This window comes from Zeugodacus cucurbitae, chromosome 2 (genome assembly GCF_028554725.1).
Source record: "Zeugodacus cucurbitae isolate PBARC_wt_2022May chromosome 2, idZeuCucr1.2, whole genome shotgun sequence".
NCBI classification, from domain to species: Eukaryota; Metazoa; Arthropoda; class Insecta; order Diptera; family Tephritidae; genus Zeugodacus; species Zeugodacus cucurbitae.
Window position 1 is genome coordinate 3,539,899 of NC_071667.1, and position 27,842 is coordinate 3,567,740.

At 36.8% G+C, this 27,842-nt stretch overlaps 2 protein-coding genes across 5 annotated transcripts in view; both read left to right on the forward strand.

Annotated features, from left to right (window-relative positions):
- LOC105208452 (furin-like protease 1) overlaps nucleotides 1-27,842 on the forward strand; it is a 307,454-nt gene that overhangs the window by 191,072 nt on the left and 88,540 nt on the right. The window lies entirely within an intron of this gene.
- LOC105221573 (carboxypeptidase N subunit 2) lies at nucleotides 22,772-25,859 on the forward strand. The gene has a single exon (XM_011198640.3). It carries the CDS (start codon nucleotides 24,136-24,138, stop codon nucleotides 25,531-25,533), a length of 1,398 nt encoding a protein of 465 aa, XP_011196942.2. The 5' UTR covers nucleotides 22,772-24,135; the 3' UTR covers nucleotides 25,534-25,859.

Here is a 27,842-nt window from a genome sequence, read left to right on the forward strand (position 1 = left end):
TTGACATAGTTCAGCGATAAAACAACCGAGGCTACGCTGGCTAGGTCATGTTGTCCGAATGGAAGAAAACGCTCCGGCTTTGAAAGTGTTCGATGCAGTACCCGCTAGAGGAAGCCGAGGAAGGGGAAGGCCTCCACCCCGTTGGAGGGACCAGGTGGAGAGCGACATGGCTACACTTGGGATCTCCAACTGACGCAGAACTGCGAAGGAAAGAGATAGTTAAATCAATAGGCAAATACATTTATTAAAAACAATTGAAGTGGAAATATATTACTATTCCCTAGAATGTCAAACATAATTTCAGTACACTTCACTGTAAACATATTAATTAGTAGCAATATTGCTTTAAACATTCAGCTAATTTCCTTCAACCGTATTCTTGTAATTAATCGCTTTAAAACTTTGAGACATTTCAATCCGCAAGAGTACCGAATTAATCACACTAAAGCTTTAAATGAGTTATAACAGATAGGAGGGCATTTAAATTGAAATTCATGCGTTTACAGTACCAGTGTAAAACATAAAGAACGTATATTACTTGTATTGTAATGAAACAGCGACTCGCTTGAGCTCACCACAACACGTCGCTATAATTACCATGGCCGCGCTAATTTGGCCTAGAGCATGGCAACGGTGCCAACAGCAGCCACCAGCCGAACAATGCGAACACTTTGAGTTGCTCATCAGCCACAGAGTAAAGCCTCTTCAATTAAATGCTTATTAATGCCGTATGATTTAATGAACTCATTAAAATTTATGCAAATTTCTGAAACAGCGACGCTGACAGTGTGATTGCAAGCAATTGTTGTTGTTGCTCAACACGTTTGAGCCTGCGGTGTCACCTTCGAAACGCGCTGCCCAAAACGCTTAATGACATACTCACAAATATTCATACATAAATGGTGTGTTAGGGGCGAGGGAGAGGATGAGGGCGACATGCTGGGTAACAACTAGCGTGATGGCTGCGTTCGCTTTAACAAAAGCCCATTCATGCAATCGGTCACACATTCCCTGCCTAATTGCGTATGTGTGTGTGCACGTAACAGGAATTCGTGATTGCCTGGCATCAATGGGTCTTAATGACACACTTTCCGTTTTGCCGCAGCAACTTTCGCACTTCTTTCATGGCTTTTTCGTATTTTTTGTTTTGTTGCTTTGCTTGCCATCTTCTGCTTTCTGCCTGTCCCGTGCAGTACGTGCCTAATTAAGTGATTGATAAAATTCCTTTAGTGGCAACTCAATTTTTGATGGAGCAGTCATTCAGTTGGCCAGACCCACCAGCGTCGGAGGCCTTCAATCATCGCCTCATTCACGCGCACACACTCGTACTGTCAATGAAGCGTGCAAGTTACAGCGAGCTCAATCAGTGAGAGTGCATTTTAAGCCAGGTTATGGTTTCAGTTTGCGTGTGTGTGCTGTAAAAGGCGCTTCAATTTCATTTTAACCCAAAAGGCTCGAAACAACGCAAAAACAACCAATCGCACCCACGGAATTACCACTCAATCGCCTTCAAATTGTAGCTGTTTATCAGTGTTTGCATAACAATTTAGTACGTGATTTGTAAAATGTATTCAGCACACACACACACACACACACACACACACTCATATACACATACGCCCACACAACAACTAACTGAAAATAACTTTTGCCCTTCCAACCTTCCAACCTTCCAACTTCCGGATAACTCATACGCCACGGTGCACCCACTCACTCAGGCCACTCATTGGCTCTGTGGCTTTACTCACGCTGTAATGAGATTGCCTTAAAAGCTTTACGACTTCTCTTGTGCCTTTTGCCTTTTTATGCTTTACTTAGCTGAATTTGAACTATGCAAATTAAATAATTTTTGAGGCTATCACATCGGAAAGGTTGCTGAGCTCAATTGAGCCAAAGCTGCAAAGCCATTGTTGCTGCAAAGTCAATTCAAATTCTATGCATTAAATTAACCTTTGCTTTGCTATTTGCGCCAAATTTGTTAGGCAAATTGGGGTTACATGTACCTTCATAGTTCACTCGATTGTGTAATCAAGTCGACAATTTCAAATTCAGGCAACAACAACACCAAGTACAAAAGGTGTTGCAGCTGCAGACACCTGCCAGTTTTGAGTGCTATTAAAATAAAAGGTACCACTCCCAAGCAGACGAATAGTATTAGATTAGTTATTGTTTTTGTTATAGCTAAGGTGAGTGGCTGATGCGGTCAACTGTGACAATTTCTGGAAGTAAATTAAATATTTGCATGTCATTTGTTGCATATTTTTGGGCAACCGCATGACTAGGCATCCGCTCACTGTGTAGTTGTTGTTGTTGTTTGTAAAATAACTGAGGGCTCTTGTGTGGTATGGATAAAGTAATTCTACAGAAACACACAGGCACAACATTTGCATTTGAAGATTAAGCATTTGCATATGCATAGATAGGAATAACATTCGGTTTCCGGCAGCTTAATATTTGCAATTTTTATTTCCGTTGCCAGCGGTGTACACCAGCAAATACACATACAGCTTTTTATATATGAAGGTGGTCCTCAATTTAGGTGGTGTCAGTTGTCATAAGAAATTCGATATTGGTCTACGACATTGATTCCGCCGTCTTCCAATAGATGTCTCTAGGCTCAAGCACTGGTCGATTAAATCGATTAAATCGTTTTATATCGATCTTGGCCATTTGTGTCAATATTAATCGAACAAAATTTTGTAGAGATCTGTTTGCATCCCAAACTTATTCTCAACTGAAAATGTCACTTTTTGAGCCGAATTTTCGACATTTGCGGAAATGTCTCTAGGGTCAAGCACTGGTCGATTAATTCGTTTTATATCGATCTTGGACATTTGTATCAACATTAATCCAACAAAATATTTGTAGAGATCTGTTCTCGACTGAAAATGTCACTTTTTGAGCTGAATTCTCGACAATTGCGGGAAATTTTGCTTTTCTTTTTTAATTCCAAGAAAAGTGCGGCTGAGGCTCATCGAATGCATTCGGATACGTATGATGAGGCTGTCCAAACTGAAAAAAGCCTTAAATTTACAAAAAAAAAACGGAAGAAAAGTATATCAGTACGCCTTCCAAGACTCCACTTGAGATTAATTTTTTCATATTAAAGCCATTTATAGCAGCGTCATATACCTACATAGATCAAGTATACTTATTTAGTATGTGAAAAAATCATAATTTATATAAAGAAGTAGATTGAATTGGAAGAAATCTTTAAATATGCATTTTAATACAAATGGAGAAAAAAAATTATTAGTAAAATTTTCAATGAGCTATGTCCGGTAAATTATAATACTTTCACTCAGTTTTACGTCAACTTTTAAGTCCATGTTATTCTTTGCATATTTGAGTTGTCTAATAGAAATCATTTTAGTTTACTGTCTACAAAGTATTTAAATAATAGATGGGTTTGTAAAAGTTTTCTTGACTCTTCATTATAGTTTAAGCCATCACAGTTATCCTTTACTAATTTCCGTTGTCATCAAATTTTCAATCGCAATTTACATGCAGCCTTTAAGCTCAGTTCATCAAAATAACATTTGTGACATAAAAGCTGAAGCTTGAAGCGCTGAGATTTCTTACTTAATTTCACCACTTGCCAAAAGCAACCGTTATTTTTTGTTTTTGTTTTTTTGGTAATTTCTATTTCGTTTTGCAGTAAATTACGACAGTGGCCATCTGCAGCTGACATCGGTTTCACCAACTGCCTTCCGCATGTTCTCATGCCTTTGAGCATCAGCGGTGACCAAATGACAGCTGAGCTAAGCGTTGCTGATTCATTAATATTTCAGAGAATGTCAACTGCAGCTTTCGGCCGAGTACATAATCTATGGGCACAGCATGAAAGCTTAGCCATTTACAATGCAGATTTACAAATCTGCAGCTGGCAAAGCTTTTACCAGACAACACCGACGCATTGTACAATGACTATGCATGCGCTTTTGTTATTCTTATTATTGTTGTTGTTGTTAATTAATTTTACAAAAACTCACTTATAAATGCAAACCGGCAAATTAAAATGCAAAAAGCGAGGCAACGAGAAGAAATGCAGAGACTTTGCGCTTGTATACAAAAACAGAGTGAGTGCAACGCTGTTAGCAGCAACAAAGAAGAACGGCCTACTGTCCTCTTGGTTGTGCGCTTGCCACACCACGTGGCAGAAATGCGGGCAACAAATAAAGCATTCACTACTGCCAACTAGTGCTCGTGCCCAGCCAGCCATGGTGAAGACACATCTACTAACGGATATGTGTCAGTATTCGGTTCACAGCCAAGCGTCTTAAGAAGCAGAGCTTCTGGTGTTAAACGGCGCCGTAGGCGAGGTCAGGTGCCAGTGTGCAAGCAAACAAAAAATAAAAATAAAATCAACAAAAAAGCGCAAAATGTGCAGTAAATAAGTTATAAGCTTTATAAATTCTAAATAGCAGCGATTCTTCTGTGTCCTACTTGTCGTCTTGTGCCGTTACGCTCCTGCTGTTCTTTTCAACTTTCGTCTTCATTTGAATTTGAATTTGTTATTTTTAGAGGGAAAAAAATTAAATAAATGTGTTTGCATAGCTTTAGGCGCGCGCTAAACATGCCATTAGCGGCGCTTCGTCTCTTTTTTTCGGTGCAAAGATGTTGGTCAAACAAAAGGAAACGCTGCGTCTTCACGTGCAACTTAATTAAGTGCGTATTTTAATTAAAACGCGCAACGCTTGTGGAATTGCTGCAGCAACGAACTAATGGAAATGTATACTCGCAATTATAATTGCACGGCGCAGGTGATGCTTTCGCACTTTAAGCTTTGCAAATATTTATTCGTTGGTTTTGCATATCGCTTTCTGCCTCCTTAACTTCAATTGGAATGGCAAATGTCAAGAAAATAAATTCAAACATTTTAATGCTGCGATATGGAGAAAATACTACTTAATACTAAAATGTCGAATGCCATTTTAAGTAGTCCGTGTAGTAGATCTTAAATATCACATATAGTCCATTGTTTTGCATATAGTAAAGCCTTAAAGGGTTCTAACATCCCAGAAATGCGTTTGTGTTGCATAGTAGTTTTCAGTTTTTTGAGTTATGCAATTTCGAGTAGAGGAAATTTACCGAAAACCGAAATTTATAATGAAATCTTAAAATACTTGAATATTAATAATTTTATGATAATTCAGGCACTCACTTACACAGTTTTAAAATTTTACTAATTCCGCATTTGCCTTAATAATTTATCAGTTCTTTATACACTTCAGCATTTAAACATTAACAACAATTTCCAATGCACATTCCTGCCATTTTTCTGTATTTATTTATACCCATACATAAGCACTTTGCAATGGGGGAATTGCCTACATTGAGGCGCATAAATAACGCGCAAATGGCGTGTGTGCACATAAAATGCAGCAAATCCTTTAGGCCAGCATTATTTGTGGCGCCACAAACTTGGCACAGATTCAACACGCCGTTTACGTCAACGCCTGGCATTGATTTGACGTGCTGCGCCAACGGAACTGCAGGCAAACTCGTCAGACTGCCGCATGAGCTTCTGTGTGCAAGTGGTAGTGGTAGTGGCGTGTGACCAACTTGCCGCTGCCAAGATTAAGTAGTTTCATGACATTGAAAATGCGCAAATAGCAATGCCACAAATCGAAAGAGAGCGAGGAATAATAACAAAAAAGCAAAGAATGGAAAAAGTGCAAACGCACGGAAGTGACGCGGACTGGGTGCTGCAAGGGTGAGAGGCAGCCCGCTAATGCTGTGCGAGCGTGCAAAAATGTTCCAATTATGTATTGAATGTGGTGCTAAAGTGCTTTTAAGCACTTAACCTTGTACAGTGTTGCGCTTTGCTCATGCATTTCACTTGACGAGCTTACTTATTGCCACGATTTTTGATTTGTTGTCGGTTGCTGTGTTTAACGGATTTGTGTGCGTGCTGTGATTTTCCTATGGTCACGGTCACATACAATTATGTACACATGTATATGTCTGTATACAGCAGTAGTTGAGTTGTGTGTATTGAAAAAGGATTTATGTAATCGAGAGAATGTTCGAGTGTGAGGCTTGAAGGTTCTTAGCACGTAATCGATACACTTCTTTGGCATATTTCTGAAAATAAATTCTACCAACTTTGAAAGTTTTAATGAAAAGCTTTAAATGTACCCGAAATGTATTTAATATTAATATAACAGTACGTTCTTATGATATTGAGTCCGTTCAAAAGCAATTTTTTTTTGCTTTAGGCCACTTACATTGAGATTCAAGATTGAATCTTCCCCCGTATACTAGTCGTTTAAAACTTATAAATCTTCCCACACTCACTAGTCGCCGAGAAATGCTAGGTATAATATTCCTAGAAAACTTCTGAATGGTTTAGTTTGTAGTTCATTCCTATTGTCTGATATTAAGTTTAATATCCCATTGCGTTCAAATAGGCAATTTAGACCATTACTTCTAAAATCTTCTAGAACAAATTTTGAGTTAAACGAACCATTCCGCCGAATATGGCAGAATTTTTATTCTCATTCCAGCACATTTGATCCATCTGACTCAATATTTAGCATCAAAAAAACTATTTTGTCTTCTCTTAATAAGTAATATTCAGAAATTTTTAACTTTTTGTTTTTATAAATTTTTAAATCTCAGCTGTTGAAATGTTTCTTTCTGTTGTTGAGCAGTTTGAGAACTGGACGCTTAAAAATCTCTTGCCTTTCTAGACTCGGCAATTTCCGCTCGTATGCGGACTGCGCCCCACGCATCGGTGGGGTGTTAAAAAAAAAAAAAATTCGCAGTATTTTTTTTCTCGTTTTTTATAATTTTTAACAAAATAATTTTTTACATTAACATGAATTCTTTGTTTATATGTGTACTCTGTATGCGCAAATATAATGCTATATATTTTGATTATATTCAAACGCTCTTATCTCCCTACGGTTGGTGCTTTTTCGACATTAACACCAATTAACTGGCTGCCACACTCTTATACAAATGCTCATATATTTTCCTATGTTATGTTGCATAGCACAACGCTGAGTGCAAACGCAAAGTGCTTTTAATTAAAACAAATGCTCGTCATGGGAGCTTTAAAGCTTGAACAATAGTTATCAACCGCACAAACACACGCACACACATAAAAACTAATAAAGTACTTGGTACTCTGGCGTCGCCTTTTGTAAGCGTTAGCATTGAACTAACGTTACGTGTGTGCGTATGCTTGCAGTTGGTAATGAAGCAATTTGAGCGGAATGAGTGATGTGCGTATTCACATATATTTTAAAACACCAAAACTTATATGCACATGACACAGAGGAATTCACAATTAAATATATTGCAAAATGCTGTGCTTTGCCTTGATTCTATTAATTGTTTCAATTCTTAATCAAACAAATATAACAACCGTTTGATTAAGAAAGTTTAAAACTATAGTGTGGAAATTTCAATTTAAACAATATTTTATTGATAAAATTTTCACAAAATTTACATAGAATATTAATACAGAATTTCAGCAAAATAAGGCAAATAAATAAACTAAAATTATTATTTTTGTTACAATTTAATTTATACATGCAATTTTCTAAAATTAGAACTTCTTCCTCTACTCAATAGTTAGCACTACCCATGGCGTATGAGCAACATGCAATAGACTATTGCAATTGCTTGCTGGTAAGCCGTTATTAAGTCCAAAAGTACTCACTGGTATTGTAATCGCATGCAGTATCAAATTCACGGCAATTATTACAATGTTGTTGCAATAGAAATCCTGCTTTGAATTCTACAAATTGTCATTTGCTCAATTGCCTTCACACATACAACTGTACACAGTCACACAGGAACTGTTGTACATGTATTAAACTAACAACGTCAGTCAGTTTTAATTGCATGATCTTATCACAGCTAAGCTTAGTACAACTAGTAGACGGCTCAATTGTGTGCATAAGCAACATGTGACTGAACAAATTACTCATACGCCCTGGCTGACCGCAAGTATGATACTATTCCATGTATATATACATATATGTACAGGCATTTGTATTTATCTGTGTGTAAGTATTTGCTTGGTTTGATTTTGTAATTGCTTCTGCCTTTAGCTAGTGTCATTTTAATAACTTAACACAACAATAACGACAAGAAGCAGTGCATTCTACATACGAGTATATGTGTCTGCATATGTATGTGAGTTAAAGCGAAATTCCGAGTAGCTTAATTGTGGGGTTTCTGCTTTCATTTAACTCAACTGCAGTTGATTTGCTATAAATACATAAACTTATATTTGATTGTATGTTAGAAGAAACTCGGTGTGTGTATGTGTGTGTGCTTAACCGCTTGTTTACTCCTTCTAACGCTCCTCTTGCGCCATAAATCTCATTCAGAAAGTAAGATAAACCGCAAAGTGGCAGCAATCCGATAGTTTAGCAGTGAAGAGGACTACAGTAGCTACAAATTTGTATGCTACACATACATACTAACGTATTTATTTACATATTTATTTAACATTATTGCAAGACAATCACCTACAACATTAAAACCAGACTATGAGAGCTATGGTGGTACAGCATCAGCTGATCGTTAGCTATGGCGTTAGCTATGATACATACAAACAACTGCATGACAACAATTTATGACCATTACGAGCGTCTTCTGTTACACTTGTTGTTGTTATCGATGTTCCGGTTTGACAAGATAAGCGCGCTTTGTTGTTGCTGCTGCTACGCAAATGATAGTGCTTGTAATGGTTGCCAGTAATCCACCGGCACATTGTTGTCGTAAGCTTTTGCATGCTATGCAAAGCAATAGGAGACGACGATGCAGACCATAGACAGCACGATAAGCTGCAACAGCGTGTACTACAGTTGCATGCAACAATGACTGCGGCAGTGCTTTAAGTACACGTATACAATAGTGTCACAGTAATGCATGCAACAAGTAAAAAGCGTCAGACACGCAGCTCTTGGTTTCACTTTATGTTTAGGAGAGGAAAGCTTTTCAGTAGATTTCAGCACGATATTGTTTATAAAAATTTACACTCATCTGCGCAATTGACATTAGTTCATCATAGACATTAGTTCATAGTTAGCTGATCTTCTTTTCATTTTTTTTCATTTTTATAAGATTACATTCACTGCATTCGTTGAAGTGCTTATGTGCTTATGTAATAAAAGCTCAATTCCAAAACTCATCGTTCATTTTAGATTTTATATCAAGCGTGTTTGCCAAGCGTTAGTAAATCTTAAAGCCAGTTCGCTTTGCTGCTGCCAAGCGTCTGTATTTGTGGTGTCTGTCTGCTGCTTCGTCATGATATATTATTTTGGCGCAAGTGTATTGATCCTTCCTGCGCAGTCATTTCGTACAGCACTTAAAATATTATTTATATACTTGTCGTTGACAGTCACGGCTCGGAGTATATTCATATGTACACATATGTATGTATGTATGTTCATGGCTTATGCATGACTCAAGCATTTTATGTTTGATGCATTTATGGTGAATTGATGTCTGTCTGTATGTACTTAAGGGTGACCTCATTTTGCCACATATTCGGCATACATTATACATACTTTGCACATACATATACTTAGAAATTAGAATGCAACAAGTATATGTAAATTATTATATGTTATGTTGTTTTAACATTAATATCAGTATTAGCATTATAAATGCAGGTATAGTGTGTATTGTATGGTAATCTGAATTTATTGGAGCAGAATGGTCCATTAGGATGATTTGAAATATTAATTGAAATTTGCATGCCATTTAATAATATGTTACCTACAGTTAAATGTTGATAATAATATTTATTATTATTTTATGGAGAGTTGGTGACATGTTTCCATTATTTATAGAGCAAACATTATATGTGTTGAACAACATTTAGTATAAAATGCTATTTTCAAATTTTTATTACATTAAATTTATATTTTTTCCTCATTATATTGCAGGTAAGGCAATGTATTTTGTAATTCGATCGCAACAATTTACGGTAAGCTGGACAAAACAATAAATATTTTTTTGAAATTAAAACACTAATTCAAGAATTAATTAGTCATAAATTACAAAATTTTTATACTCTCGCAACAAAGTTGCTAGCAACAAAGCTGCTAAGAGAGTATTATAGTTTTGTTCACATAACGGTTGTTTGTAACACCCAAAACTAAACGAGTTAGATATAGGGTTATATATACCAAAGTGATCAGGGTGAAGAGTGGAGTTCAAATCCGAATGTCTGTCTGTCCGTCCGTCCGTCCGTCTGTGCAAGCTGTAACTTGAGTAAAAATTAAGATATCTTAATGAAACTTGGAACACTTATTTCTTGGCACCATAGGAATGTTGCTTTCGAAAATGAGTAAAATCAGACCACTGCAACGCCCAGGATCGCACTATGAAGGGGCATATTTGGATGTAATTTTTTTGGGGAGGTGGGCGTGGCCCTGCCCCAAATAGGTTTTTTGTACATATCTCGGAAACCAATAGAGCTATATAAACCAAACTTTCTGCAGTCTTTTTTTTAGTCAATTCTTAATACAGTCCAAAAATGAAAGAAATCGGATCATAACCACGCCCAACTCCCATACAAAGGTTCGGTTGAAAAGTACTAAAAGTGGGTTAACTCACCAACGAATAACGTCAGAAACACTAAATTTCACACAAGAATTGGCAGATGGAAGCTGCACTCAGATTTTTTTACAAAATGGAAAATGGGCGTGGCGTCGCCCACTTATGGGTCAAAAATCATATCTCAGGATCTACTCGACCGATTTCAATGAAACTTGGTTTGTAATAGTTTCCTTACATCCCAATAATATGTTGTGAAAATAGGCCAAATCGCTTCACAACCACGCCTACTTCCCATATACCAGAACTTTGAAGACGATCTGAATCGGTTACTTTACAATATATAAAGTGAAGATATCGGTGCAGAACTTTGCACAAATACTATGTTTATAGTGTGGCAGCCCCATTCTAAAAATCGCCGAAATCGGACCATAGGTTTTTAAGGCCCATATATCGAACACGAGGACCTCGGTGCTTCTAACCTAATATTATGGTTTCCAACTTTCAATGGACTTTATACAATATATATGACGAATATTAATTATATACTCATAATATAAATAAAGTTAAATAAATAAATTGCGAGAGTATAAAATGTTCGGTTATACCCGAACTTAGCCCTTCCTTACTTGTTGTATAATTATTTGTGTAATTTTGATATGTATATTATTAATAGTGAATAATGCATCATTCGTAAATGTAAACTGATTTCTCGTTTATTGCCGTTTACCAACTAAATTCATAACTTAAAAAAAAAAACAAACGTTAACTTCGGCTGTACCGAAGCTAATATTCCCTTCACAGGTGCATCTCTTTTAGTAACTATGTGTTTAAGCAAATCTAAAGATGTAAAAAAAAGTAAGTAAAAAAAAAAGAAAACAATTTACTAATTCTTTTTAGCCGGGTTGTTTGCTAGAAACATTAAGGTTATGTAGTTAACCGATCTGAACAATTACTTCGGAGATTATATTATTACCTTAAACAGTAATCCATGTAAAATTTCGTGAAGATACCACGTCAAATGCGAAAATTTTCCATACAAGCCATTGATTCCGACGTTCGGTTTGCATGGCAGCTATATGCTATAGTGTACCGATCTGAACAATTTTTTCGGAGATTAAAATATTTCTATGAACAATAACTCACACCAAATTTCGTGAAGATATGTAGTAAAATGCGGAAGTTTTCCATACAAGCCCTTGATTCCGATCGTTCAGTTTGTATGGCAGCTATACGCTATAGTGAACCGATATCGGCAGTTCCGACAAATGAACAGCTTCTTGAAGAGAAAATAACATCTGCAAAATTTCAAAACTATATCTTCAAAACTGAAGGACTAGTTCGTATATATACAGACGGACAGACAGAAGGACATGGCAAAATCGACTCAGTTCAACATACTGATCATTTATATATATACTTTATATACTTTATACTTTATAGGGCCTCCGACGCTTTCTTCTGGGTGTTACAAACTTCGTGACAAACTTAATATACCCTGTTCAGGGTATAAATATTTGAAAATTATTGCCATAATCGTAACTTTGTTTTTGCTTCTTATAACAAAAAATATTAAACACTAAATAAATATAAAATATTTAATTATTACAAGACAACAAAAATACATACAACAACCAACAGCTCTCGCTTTCCAACACGATACACTCGCTTGTATCAAATTGTTTTCCATTTTAAGTTAAGTGTCAAAATTCAAATTTAATGAAGCGCGCTTTTCATACATTAAAAGTTAGTGAGCGTGGCGCAACATGCACACTGGGAAGCTTCAACCTTCACCAACCTCTGCCCTTTGGAATTTCCGTTACAGCAGTTGTTACACATTTCATACCCCAACACCGCACCTTACCAATCCCTACGAAGGTATATTTTGTAGTCCACATTGTTAGCTTGTATTCTGACTTGTGCAGTTGCTTGTTGCATGCTTTTAGGAGCGCTGTGCGCGTAACAAACTACGCCAACAATAATAAATCACGTTAATGAACACATTTTGGCAGCGGAGGCAGTGGAAGCAGCGGCAGGCAGTGCTTTTTAATAAATGCTGTTCGGCTTAATATTTAATATGAGCGGCAGTGCGAGGGTGCGAGCCTGTATAGAGTGTATAGAAAGCGCGCCCACAAGTATGTACTAAAGCACACACAACACGAAATTTATCTTTATATTTGCAATTGAAATAAGTGCGGAAAAGCAGTAGCTGGAAGGTATCGTTACTTCAAGCGTATTTGCTTGCTGACTTGCCTACAAATATATAGTATATTAAGCTTATATACGTATATATGTACATACATGCCTTTCATGTGTGTGTGTGATTTGCCGCTCATATTTGTTCATCAAGTTGCGGAATTATTTATTAAGTTGTAAGCTCAGCTGTGAGATGACAATTTGTCGAACGCCAGTCGACGTCAACCCCAATCGTTTATTCAAGCTTTCGAGCTGCTTTGGAGGCATACATGTGTGCTTGTGCGTAGTGCGATGAGAAGTGCCTAAATGTATGCCAGCATCTTTCATGTTTTCTGCTGTGCCTGCTGCAGCGGCTGTAAAATTGGCTTTGTAATGTATGCAAATGTATTTGGCTTATAACTACACATGCCTACCTTCTCGAATTACATATGTATGTGAGTAAGCGTGTGCACTTTAGGTTCATAAAATTACATTTCCCTCCAGCAAATATAGCATTTATTACCAAAGTGCTTGAAGTAAGTGTTTCTATGCGAAGCTCAAATACAAAAGCACTTTCTTGAAATTTCTTCACTAATAAGCATATTCATGCACACATAATCGATCAATGAGTTATTTATATCGACGTGTGTACATATATGTATGTATGTTCTGTATTTGCTTAACATTGCAGCTGCAACTATTTGAATATTTAACTATTGATTTCATTAGCACACGTTTGGTGTCAGTCAAACAGCTTATTAAGGGCATTGCGGCAAATCGCATTTGCATTACAGATGCCTTATTTAAAAATTTATGGAAATTGTAAAATAATTGCACATTCACTACTAAGTTGGTATTGATTACATAGTCTTGCAAACAATTACATTTACTTGAATTTTATAGAAAATGTTGGACTGTTTAGAATCTGTGGGTAGGAAATTCAGCTGTATAAATGTATGGCTTCCATTATATATATATTTCACTAGCTGATCCCGCAATCGTTGCCCTGCGTGAAAGTATTTGTTTTCACAAGTAAAGTAAAGTTGTTGAGAAGAGTTATTTTGCGATTTATTTGCGATTTTGTTACATATTTTTCACGTTACGCAACTTGATAAACAGCATTCTTTGTTTTCTGCTCCGGTGCGTAAATGTACAGAGAAGATGGTTTTCCAACTCGTGAACACTCCACGTATAGCTCGCCGTGTGAAAAACATGGTATTTCCAGATTTATGCCACACATTTCCAGCGACTGTCTTTGTGACCTGTTGATTGACATCGCATATGTAAGTCCCACAGGAAACTGAATACGTTTGAACTGAAATGGCGAATCTTTGGAACTCAAAGGAATTCGTGAAATCAAGCACTCTGCACCCTTGTAAGTCCCTTGCAAAATTCTTCCAACTATCACATTATTCGCAACCAAAGCGACGATTATTATTCCACAGATCTTTCATTGTTCTGTCAAGTGCTTCTAGAGAATTGCACTTATCTCATATTATTTTTACCTGCTCTTGGTATTTACGTAAACTGAATATTATGTCAAAAGAATTACCGTTAAACGAAAATATGGTAAACTAACCTACTTATTTAATTAATAATCTACATGAAAACAAAAAAAGGATTAAATACTGTGAAACTATTAGAAACAAAGTAATATACTAAAACAAAAAAAAAATATCTACTATATAGAAAACAACTACAAAATGAAAATGTGTTTAAAAAGTATTATTACGATGATAATATATCGCAAAAACAAATTAGCGCTGCGTTCGACCGTTCAGTACGGAGCCGACCGCGCGAGTGAGCCGTAGAGCTGCACCCCCCTCCGCCGCGCCCGCAAACACCGCTTCTCACCCGCCGGCCAGCGCAGCGCAGAGTGCGAGTTGATTTTGTTTCGGAGTTATTTATTTGTAATATTATCTTTTAAGTTGTTCGTTGAAATTAAGTGTCGTCAAAGACAATTTTATTCAGAATTAAATACTCTTAACCAACAACACATCTATTTGGATAAAGATTAATATTATTATGTTAATACAACTCTAACAAATAATTTCAACCAAATTAGTTATCACAAAAACGGTACTCACGGACTTTTTTTGGTCATTAAAAGAGAAATAATTCTTTCATACATAACTTTTGTGTATCTTGAACCGCTTTCGCAGCGCAAGGAACGGAAGCCCTCAAATCAAAGATAAATAATTTCCCCCGTTTTTTACGCATTTACCACTGTTTCTTCGCTCCTGATGATAGCCTATAGCTTTCCTCGATAAATGGACTATCCAACACAAAAAGAATTATTCAATTCGAACCAGTAGTTTCGGAGATTAGCGCGTTCAAACAAACAAATAAACAAACTCGTCAGCTTTATAATATTAATATAGAATATTGTTCACAAAGTTAGGTGTCTCAGGCCTACAGCTACTCTTATGATGCATTATTTGAAGCGGTTTTCATAAAGTTCTTTGAAATTATCAGAACCACCTCAAGCTTTTTACATATTATTAAAAAAACTTGTCCTGACCATGCGTCATTAATTAAATTTATTGTAGATAAAGTCAAGCGACAACACCATTAAATATATATAATATCTTAATTTTTTCGTTTTTAATTTCATTCCATGTATAAATTGACATAAAGTGCAGTGTTTATTGTTGTTTTTGTAGTGGCATCGACCATAATTCGGTTTGAAACGAGTTACATCACGGTTAAGCCATCTTAAAACATATATATTGTATAATTAGCGTGCTATTGACACCTAGGAAGCGCTTTATTGAGTTTAAGTACCTAAAAGTATGCTACAATACTAACCTACTTACCGTAATTGTTTCACTAAATAATAGCTCAAAGTCTAAATTGTGCTTAAATCCATCAATTACTGTTTGATTTTGTTAGTACAACAATTATTTGTAGCTTCCACACTTAGAAACCATAGCAATTAAATTGACAGTCAGGCGCCGCTTCGACCGTCACTCTTTTTTACTAGTTACTCAAAGTAAAAATACACATGCATACACACGCACACTTATATTAGGTCGCAGTTACTCGCTGTAATCTGAATAATGCCTCCACTTTATATCCAATCAAGCATTTCCTGCAAAGTACAACATTAAATTCAGCTTAAGTTTTCTTGTGACTACTTTATGAACGTTTCTACGACTTTTGCTGCCCATTTGCAAGCCATTTGTCTACGCATAGGCAGAGCGTTCTTTGTCCTCTCACAGTTTTTATTCACCGTTGTGCACAGTTATAGGCGATGCCACCAAAAAGGACACACGGGAAATGGTATTTTAACAAAAGAAGCTAAAATTACATTTAAATCAGTGCCGCGCAATAGCAAAAAATATACACAAATACAGACAGTTATATACAGCGCATTTGCACCGCACACGCACTCAGCAGTGTCGCGCAAGCAGCCAGTGAGCTGGCAAAACAGCAAATGGCCATTTACTGAACCGAAATTAAATTATGCACCACCAGCAGGGCGAAAATCCATTATTCAGTTGCCGCGAAAGCTCTGCAAGCCTGCTAACAGCCACACCAAATGACGCAGGCTACTCCACTCCTGCCATTCGTCTGCCTGCCTGTCCGATTAGAAAGCCATACGCGCCAAAGTGAAATAACAAAATTGATTGTCGAATGCGCGAGAAAGAAAGCGCATTGAATTTGAATTTTCGCAACGTGGCTGCTAGTCGCCTCTTCATTGTCTGGCCTGTGTGGATGGCTGATTTCATTTCATTTACTTATTTTATTATTGTCTTCTTTGCTTTTTTATTAAGAAAGCTTCGCAGGCGTCGAACGGTGAAATGTCTGCGTTAAATATGCATTTGCTTATTGTGGAACAGAAGAAATGGAAATCTCGTTTAAAGCAATGAAAGAGAAACTCGCTTCGAGATTATTCCACCATTGGAAATAGAACATTAAATCAGCTGCAGGTTAGCCAGGCAATGGGATTATATGTATATTGGCCACGGCCACTAAATATGACTTAGACTTCTTTTAGTCAGAAATAAAATTGATGCATTATATGCTGTTCTCACTTTTGATTGTTGTAGATATGTTGATCCCTACAATAACCTTTAAAAGGAACTCAAAATCTATTATTAAGATATTGATCTGTGTAGCTGTAATTCTAAGCTCCCAATGTACATGGTCCTAATAAGGGCACATCATATACCACTTCCTGTACAAGGGCACCTCCGTAGTATTGAAACTGAGATTTGTCGCTGTTTGATTTAATTACATATAAAGCATATATCCCTACTAGCTAACTTGAACAGTTCTATATACCACAGGTTAAGAGAAAAATATAGATTATATCCATATTTTGGATTTTTTAGTAACTATATTCTGTGGTTAAAAATAGTTTTTTCTTTAAATCCTTTATTAGAACTTCGAAGTGAAATATTTCGATTTTGCAGGCTAACTTCGTAAATTGAAGAATACACTTTTTTTACTCATTGTTCAATCTCCCGAAAAAATTTAATTTAGTCTAAAACCCAGCGTAGCGTTGTACAGTGTAAAGAGTGTTGCTTGAAAATGTCAATTATGTAAAAGCTACTATACCAATAAGACTTACTACATACAGCTTCACTTACGCATTCACCCAAAAATTTTGCAATTCACTTGAATTAAATCTGGCTTTTCATAAATTATTTGCAAAGCTGATTTTACAGAACTTTGTTGTTTTCTGCGCTTCTACACCCATTCACTTAAAATGTTTCCCTTAACTGCAGCCCCAAATTTCAAATATCTGCAGAATGACATCTTTTGTATTCGCATTACCAACGGCAACTTACAGTTAATAAATTTATGTAAACAACAGCATATCCTTAAGAAGTTAAGAGATTAATCTCCTCACTCAAATACGAAATTACATGCCAAGTCATTATTTTATGTAAAAACAAAATCGGTTGATATGGCAAAAATGTCAAGCGAATTTCAATTTCTGTGTCACCGCAACCCAAAGCATTCTTACGAAGCTCATTCACTTCGTCACCGTTTTTAGTCTGCGAGTTGTCTTTACAGCTCTTTTTGGCCTTAGCAGGCAGGAGGTACCTGGTTTGGTTTTATAACATGCCGAAGCTGTCGTTTTGCTTTCAAATTTTCTTGCTCCAGTTTTCATTTGTAAAATGGCAAGTCATCTTTTTCACTTGGCTTTTCAACTGCTTGACTGCTTCATACTTGGCTGGCTCGCTGTTTGTCGGTGGTATATCCGCCTTTGGTACTGCTGACTCTACTCATATCAATTTGCCTACATAAACATTTTTGGTGCATACATACATACATATGTAAAATGTGTATGGAATATAAGTGAAAAGCACAATGAAAAGAAACTCACAGGAAGGAAATAATATCGAAATCATTACAGTCTAAAAGTAATAAAACCTTACACATTCATACAAATACTTTAGATTTTGTGAAAGAGTAATGAGAAAAGCATTAGCATAAAATATGAGAACAGCAAAGCAAGAGAAAGATGAGAAAAAAAAAAATAAAATATAAAAATGTGTTGAAATAAACATGTATATTGCTATAATATAGAGCTTTTAAGAAATTATTTTGTGAGTTCACTTTAGAATGAGAAAGTTCCACAGAGCTATTCACAACAACACTCTGATATATTCTTAAATGAAATCACATTTTAATGGTTTGTGTATATGATCACCAATGATCATTGGAAACAACACCCGCGCCGTTAGTTCTGCTTTTTCCCGCCTGGATAAGGAAGCGAAGCGAATGGGTCTGGTGGTGAACGAAGACAAGACGAAATATCTCCTGTCATCAAACAAACAGTCAGCGCATTCGCGTCTTGGCTCCCACGACACTGTTGACAGTCATAACTTCGAAGTTGTAGATAATTTCGTATACCTGGGTACCAACATCAACACCGATAATAATGTCGGCCTTGAAATCCAACGCAGAATCACTCTTGCCAACAGGTGCTACTATGGACTGAGTAGGCAATTGAAAAGTAAAGTCCTCTCTCGACGAACAAAAATTAAACTCTACATCATTCCGGTCCTACTTTATGGTGCAGAATCGTGGACGGTGTCAACATCCGATGAGACGACACTAGGAGTTTTCGAGAGAAAGGTTTTGCGGAAGATTTATGGTCCCTTAAGAATTGGCAACGGCGAATACCGCAGAGGATGAAATGATGAGCTGTATGTGTTGTTCGACGACATAGATATAGTCCAGCGAATAAAAAGGCAGCGGCTACGCTGGCTGGGTCATGTTGTTCGAATGGACGAAAATGCCCCAGTTCTGAAAGTTTTCGATGCAGTACCCGCTGGTGGAAGCCGAGGAAGAGGGAGACCTCCACTCCGATAGAAGGGCCAGGTGGAGAAGGACCTGTCTTCACTTGGTATTACCAATTGGCGCCAAACTGCCAAAAGGTGAGAAGCGTGGCGCGCTGTTATGGACTCAGCTATAACCGCGTAAGCGGTGTCTACGCCAGTCAAGAAGAAGGAGAAGTATATGATCACCGTATTGGTGTGCGACTTTGCTAACTGCTACTTCATCAACATTATTGCTCACTTGTTTAGGTTATGTTATTATTTATTTAGAATGTTTGTAAATCGACTTTAAGGTCAACTTTAATAAATTTTTTTTTATCAAAAATAGTCTTTATTTACGACTAATCATATTGCAGACTTTACAAAAGTAAAAATAGCGGATATCACGGATATTCACCTTATAAAAAAATCTAATATTTATTTCTTAATTTAGTATTCAGTATATTTATTGCCCTTATTTCCTTTACACCACACATGCATATTCTCCACTAGCTACAAACATTCGTAGAGTATATTTTCATAATCACATTGATGTTGATATTCTATGCTCACAACGGTGTAATGATGTAGATAGATCACTTGATTGCTTGCAAAAAGTACCATCGACTCTGCTTTGTCTACAACATTCGCATTGTTGAAATTATGTAACGATCGTCGTTTGACTCCCTCTCTGCTGGCAGAACTCGCACACACGACTGATGAGGCGACACATATTTATGCACGACACCTTACCCTAAGCACAATTCACCCCAGTATTGAAGCAAATAATATGCTGTGTTATTTACAGCTTAATAATAGCAACAACAAACACCACCACAATACAACAACATCAGTGAACAAAACAAAAACATAAACTAATAGTTCCAAAGCAAGAACTGCTTCAATGCTTCCACTTCTAATATATGTAAATATAAAATTTAAGAAAAATTACGAAAGACAATAATTTAAGTGGTTAAATATAGTATTCTTCCGACTCGGTCGACATTATGGTATTTTAATAAATGAATGAAACGTTTATTTCGGTTCGATCTCTGCATTAAAATCGCTAACGTTACTATTCGCTCTGTTCAAATTCTCTCAGGAAATTTGTATACATAAAAACCTGGCTCCTCTTCTGCGTTGACATATAGCTATTACGTGTCTACGTCTCATCCACTCTACAAAAACCGCTACCCTTTATCACATTCAACTGCCAAGGTAAACCATTCCGCGCATTTGTGAACTCGAATACAACTTTTTGCATGAGATTATGCGAAAGTCGCCTGTAAAACTGCCGAAATTCGCATTGGAAATAAAAATGTAAATGAGAGGCATGTGGCATGCTGCATGTCAATGCTGTTACTGTGCAACTGTTGCATGTGTCCACAAACAGTTTGCTGAAAAACAGATTTGTTGGTTTCCCAGACTTGAACAAGGACACATAATATATATACACATATAAGGCAACAGCTGCAAAAAAGGACGCATCTTGCCATATGGAATCCTCTGACATTTTCAAAAATTCAAAGGCTCTCAAAACGACTAGTGAGTGATTACTAACTACTTACTTAAAGGTTGAATTAAAGTTGCCATAACCATATCCATATAAAACAGCTATTTGAACCAAATTAAACAAACATAACAGCAAGACCATAACCATAACTGTCTATTGAATTTTGATTTTCTGCTGTAACCATAGAAATTTGTTTGGTGATTTTTTTAATTTATTTTTTATTTTATTTATTTGGCACCTTCGAATTGAAAATAAAAACTACAAATGCTGTTTATGGTTATGGTGCCAATAATCGATTATAGTAAATATCGTTATCGTTATGACAATGGTTATGGGTATGGCGATATGGTATATTATCTCAAATCCAACCTTAACTCCGTCACTAAAGAGTCGTTGCACGTTAGCAGACTAGCAATCTAGAAAACTGAGAATCTGTTGCAGAGTTTTGATTCAGATTTTACATTGTATGTGCCTTCAAATGCTCAAATAAAAATTAAAAAAAAAACCGTTAACAGTGGATGATGTATTTTATTGATATTTTTTGAATGTTCCATAGTCCACAAGATTTTATATGCATTATGGTAATATTCAAAGGTCGACTACTTCAATTGACCAACCCTAGAACAGACCCATAAAATATCCGTTAAAAGCTGAAATCAGTTGTTATAAATAATAGTGATGAGTTCAGTGTCCAGCTTTTTAAATCTGTACTTCACTAAACCCACCTGCTTTTCACGCTTTTCAATTTGGATTTGGCTTTTTGCTGCTACTTCACTCTCCATTTTCTTTTCACCTTCGCACTGCACATGCATGTTGCAATTTGCTGTAGTAAATTTAACGGAAAAACTACTCGTTTACGGTTAACCGGTAATACTCGTAAAAGTTCGAACGGGAAATTTAACGGTAATACCAACTCAGCGGCGGTAAAAGAGCCATTAAAGAGGGAGAGGGGGATTCGTCATGCTGTCGGTGTACTTACTTTACCTTTCTTATGCCAAACTGAACGAGTGTCATACGGCAGGCGATAATGCCCGCACAGACAAGACCGGATGTATGCGTACCATAAAAAACGAAAAAAGGGAGATAACACACACACAACACTAACTAGAAGGAGGGTAAAGACGCAATTGTAAGTGTGCATGTGTGCTGAACTCTCTGCAATTACCGCTGCTGACGCGAGTGATTGTTTGGTCCAACACGAATCCGCCGGATAAGCGGATGAGCGTGTAAACATAAATCGCCCATAACACAACCACACAAACACATGTGCACCCCTCACCATATATATATTCAAAAATAAATGTGTCATTTAAATCTGCAGATTAATGTGTCGCTGTATTTATTTTGCTGTTGAAAATTGTTTATTTCATATAGTATATATATTTCGTTTTGTTGTTGTAGCCATTATTTTTTTATGTTCATTTATCGAAAGAGTTACATAGCAAAGCATGCACGTAGGCAAAATACATATGTATATACATATGTATACATTTGTAAGCCTGCATTTGTCCCAGTGAGGGCGAAATCAGTAATGTGGTGAAAATGTGTACATTTCCTACTTTAAAAGCCATTTTTTATCATCAACACTTAAATTCAAATAAATCCATTGAAATTGAAAGTTCGACATAATGGCCACAATTGCAGCGAAAGGAAATGAAAGCAAATCTACAAAATTGAAATGGTATTAATAAATCAAGTGCCATGTTGTTGTGTGAGTGGGTTAACAGAAAAAAATATTTTTTCGCCAATTCTGATGTTTCACACACTCTGAGCTCATTTCAATTTATAGTTATTTCACTTATCTTTGAAATTGTTCTGTTTGAGCTAGACATTACATATATGTATATCAGCATTTGTGTTAAGAAATGCTCAAAACTATATATATAAATAGCCTGACTTCAAATTCTACGTAATTTTATCACCCTTCTAGTGGAGAAAATCATGTAATAACCACACCCATCTTTTATTTAATTCCGCTGAGCCTATGTTGTCTTTAACATATTGTGACATCGGAAATCAATGAAATTCGTCAAATATAAAACTTATGCTGATTTCTGTTTGTTTGTAGTTCGAATACAGAATAACTATTCGATCTGATTTTCTTTAAAAAAAAAAACGAGAATTATGCCTGACAACATTTGAAGCAAAATAATCGTGTTGTTTAAGATCGATTTTGTTATTTAAAAACCACAACTTGGTGTTCTACGTAAATCGATTTAAAAATATATGGTGTATAAGCCTAAACATTTATTTATGAGTATTTCAGTTCATTCTCATCTCCCTCGCTACTCTTATTTATATATAAGAGGTATGTTAAAAAAATAACGGGATTTTTGAAGAGTAGAATTGTCAATTTTTTTTATTATGTTGATATATGTACATGCCCCTTGAGTACGGTAAAATTTTCAATTAAATGCATCACTTCTTTTGTCTGTAGCAGCTCACACTTCGTTGCTTTTCGTGAATTCTTGTCTGAAAAAAATACTGTGCCGATACCATAGCCTCCATATTCGCCAGACATGACTCCATGTTACTTTTCCCTATTCTCAAAAATAAAGAAAACGACGTGCCTCTAAAGTCGTTTTACAAGCATACTAGAAATCGCTGAAGGCTCTTAGAATTATGATTACAAGTAGCGCTGGAATAAGTACATAGCATCGAAGGGAGACTTTTTAAAGGCGCGTTATTATAATGTATGTAGACGAATGAATATTTAAAAAAAAAAAAAAAAAATTCCCGTTATTTTTTGAACACACATATATGTTATATATATGTATATATGTACGTATTTATGTGTGCGCTCGACTCTGGTGGCATTTTCGTGGTATATGCTAAATGTTCGACCGCAATTGAATTAAATAGAAACCTCAGCGGATGTTTAATTGAAAACGGAACCCAAGCAACCAACCAACAACACGCACACACACTCATCTACCAGATCATTACATACAAAGCAGTATGTATACAATTTTAAATCAGACGACTGTGCAACAAAAACAACAATCATTGATTAGTCAGTCATCACAACAACAATACAAACAATAATATAATCTAGAGTCCACGCTTAGTTTTGCCAGCCCCCTGTTGTGGCTTTTTAATATTATAAATTACAAAAAGGGGTACTATGAGCAAGAACAACGTACGCAGAGCTATATTACTAATGCAGTTAGTTGGAAGAATATGCTTAGTTAAAAAAATGTATGCATGTGAGACGGTACAATTTTAATTCGTCAAAAACTAAATAAACTATGCCTACTTGGTCATCGAAGCTTTGTGTCTAACGGCAGTCGAGCGCAGCACTTAGTGGCGGGCGCATGTTGTTGCCGCCGCTACGAAACATTCGACTATCAGTCGGTTGAGTGAAATCGACGCGAATGCGTTAGAATAACGGTGTTTGCCACGAAAAGTGTCAATCAAATTTAGAAATATATAAAAAGGAATTTTTCGATTCAAAGATTGTTGTGGTGAAACTCGCGCGGACAACACATCGCTAGACTTGTGACGAACGCGTGTAAGCCCCCTCGAGTGGCGCGCGCGCACATTAACTCGAGGGGTGGCAACAGGTATACAAGTTAAATAAATAAGAACTTTTTGTGCAAATAGAACAGTGAAATAGTTTCATTCGACAACGCGCGTTCGCCGATAATGAAATTTCTTTTTTTGGTTGTCTGCGCGATCGCTGCGCTACATACACACTATAACGGACATGCAGCGCAACTACGTCGCGTCTGGATGCAAGATCACTGCCATCACGGCATTTGCAGCGGCATCGATATCGGCCGCAATGACTATGTCATCCTGTCGCAGATGCCCATCGCCAAGCAGCTTATGCTTACCTTTCTCAACTCCAGCATTGCCAAAATACCGCATCTGATGTTCGACACCTTCCCGGATTTGCAGGTGCTGCGCATGGAAAATTGCTCAGTCGAAGTTTTCGAGAAGCCACAATTCGAAGGCGCCAGCAATTTGATGAGTCTCTTTCTGGGACACAATCTGCTGCGCGACATACCGAAAAATATTTTTCTTGGCGCCGATAATCTGCACACGCTACACTTGAATCACAATCAGTTACGTACGCTGCATAACAACAGCTTCCATGCGCTAAAAGAGTTGCAGGAAATGTCGCTGGCTGACAACCAGCTGGCACAGCTGCCACTTGGCGTCTTCGCGCCACTGCGCAAACTCTTAGACCTCAACTTGGGCGGCAATCGGTTGGCGGCGTTTCCACGCGGCATCTTCGATCGCAACCTCAACTTGACGCGCATCAATTTGTCGCGCAATCGGTTTGTAACATTTGAAACTGAGCTGTTCAAGCTGCAGCCGCGTCTGAAACTCTTAGATCTCTCGGGCAATGAGCTGCAAGATCTTACGCTCAACTTTGCCGTGTTGGAGAGCGCGATTTGCAACGATTGCGACATGCGCAAACTCACCGTCTACGGTTATGTCCACGATTTAGAGTTGCGCAACAATTCGCTGCGCGAGCTGCCACACATACCGCATGCGGCCAACGTGAGCGGTCTGGATTTGGCGCACAACCCGCTCGGCACGTTGCAAGGCAACCCGTTGCGGCGCTTTACCGGCTTGCAGCGGCTCAACTTGAGCTCGATCGGCATGCATGATCTACCCGAGGATCTGTTTAAGAAGCAGTCGCAGCTCAAGCAGCTGGACATTTCTGGGAACTCGCTGTACAATATGAAATTTCCGCTTTTCAACGATTTAAAATCACTGCAGTACTTCTACTTCCAGCAAAATAACTGGAACTGTGATTTCCTGCAGTTGCTGATGAATTCGTTTGTGAAGAAGCGTGATATATCCTTCATGGAGGACACCACGGAACCGGAACTGGTCGATGATTATGTGGATGGTGTGGCCTGTTGGTATGAGAGCAACAAGGCGTCGAAGAAATGCTCTGGGGACGGCCTGTCGGAGGCCGCCTTGGAGCTGGCCATTGTGCGCAACGACATCAAATCCTTTACGGAGATCGTGGAGAAGAAGTTCATCAAGGTCTACCGTATGCTCGATGAGCTGAAGATGCGTTTGTAGCGTCGACACGTACAAAGAGAGTGCCGAGAGGAAATCAACCGACAATTGACAATTTGGCTTGAACTATTATTATTCTTAATGGCTTACGTTATCACTTTAATCGCTTTAATGTTTATCTAATCGCATTTAAACCACAAGTAATACTCAAATTATCACATTATAAACGTATTTAATCGTATTTAACCTCAAATTATTATATATTTAGTAGCATTACAAAAATGAAATATTTTAGATTTTACCAAGTAAGTGACAGAGAATTATGAATTAAGTTTATGTATTAACCGACAACAGTACACGATCGATGCAATAAACACCTTAGGTTTAAATCCGGGGGCGTTTTATTTACATATTATATTCCAATAATGGACTACAAAGGAGTGGTTTTGTATTCAATTACTTTGCAATTAACTCTCATATCTACATTATTATAAAGTACTTTTCTTGTGTAAATTTATGAAAAAATCTTGAAACACATGGAAGTACTAAACACACATTAATCAAGTAATTTACAGGTTCGTCCTCTTCGATATTGTCGTACATAGATTGGATACGAGGAAGGGAATCATATACTGAGATCTGTCTACAGATGATCTGAGTCTGATTTAGATTAATTTGCGATTTCCCACCTAACGAATTCATATTATATTCTGCAAGCAGCAGGACGTAATTTATTTCCCGTAGTCTCAACTGGGTTCGACAGAATAAACGTCTCTTCGTTGTTTCCAATAAAACTAAAAATACAATTGTACAGTGTTTTCCATCATCTTTCACGTCTATTGGACCAATTAAAAATTGTCGACAAATCCAATGAATCCTCAAATAAGAATTTTCAATTCGCATTTATCATAATAAAGCGTCACAAATGAGAGAAAGAGAAGATGAAAAACTTAGTCATGCAAAATTCTTTATGCACGTAAATTATTATCCAAGGAATTCGCATTTATGCAAATTAAACATTTATGATAGCACATGAGGGCGACCGCACAATGCTTGCGTGACCGCCAAAGCGTCGCATTGTCATACGAAAGCGGTGTGCCCGGCACGGTTTTGTCATGGAGTGAGTGCCAGCTGTTCCAGCGCTGTTAAACTTAAAAGTAGAAAGCAAAAACAAAAATGTATGTATCTTCACTTAGCCATTTGAAACGAAGCATACTTTTTGAACGGCAATAAATATGGGATTAAACGAAATTGGACGAAACTCATGGCTCTCTTCTATATGAATGAATAACAACTCTCTGCTTTTATTAATTTAATTTTGTATATGGGTAATTCTACGATAAGAGGTAACTTGTGCGGCAATCAGCATAAAGTATTGTTTTCGTCCTTTATGTTGCTATTTTTTTAAATGAATCACATCATATTAATGTAGTGCATTAAATAACATTACAATTTAATGCATAATTAAAACAATTTTTTCTGAAATTCCTTTCAAAGTCTAAAAAAGTCCCTCCCCTGGTTTGTCCCATTGCTATTTTTCATTTAACTTTTGGATAATACATATATTTTTTGTATGAAATGCTAAACTTAAACAAAGTTCAATCGAAAGTAAAATAATCAAAATTTAGTATTGTTAAATAAAAAACCAAAATATTTTGTTTATTTAATATAATTTTAAAAAATGAACTTCTGTCCCGCTTTTCTTATATATCTGCCCTGCCAAATTTTGTTCCGCTTGTACGACATAAATTTTAAGACGGTCGCATTGAAAAAAGTGCTCAAGAGTATATCAACTTGAAGTTAATAATACCAATCGCTGTAGTTTTTTATTTATTGCGGTTCGATCATGCGGTGTAGGGATTCGAAAACTGATTTTGTCTCTCCCCTGGCAATTCATATAACGTATACTATTAATTTAATTTATTTGCCTTTATTGTACTAAATTACTAATACTGCGATAATTAAAGTGAAATAAATAATTAATCCAAAAAATAATTCAGTCAATTCAAACAATTAAATTTTTCATGAAAACGTCTCTCCCCTGGCAAAATAACTGCCAGGGGAGAGAGTTAGAGACCAGGGGAGATACTAATCATCATAAGTGGACATTTGAATGTTAGAGCCCTCTCTCGATGAACCAAAACCAAACTCTACAAGTCCCTTATCATCCCCGTTCTGCTTTATGGTGCAGAATCATGGACGATGTCAACATCCGATGAGACGGCACAAGGTGTTTTCGATAAGAAGGTTATGTGGAAGATTTATGGTCCTTTGAACATTGGAAAAAGCAAATAACGCAGATGATGGAACGATATAGTTCAGCGAATAAAAACACAGAGGCTACGCTGGCTATGTCATGTTGTTCGAATGGA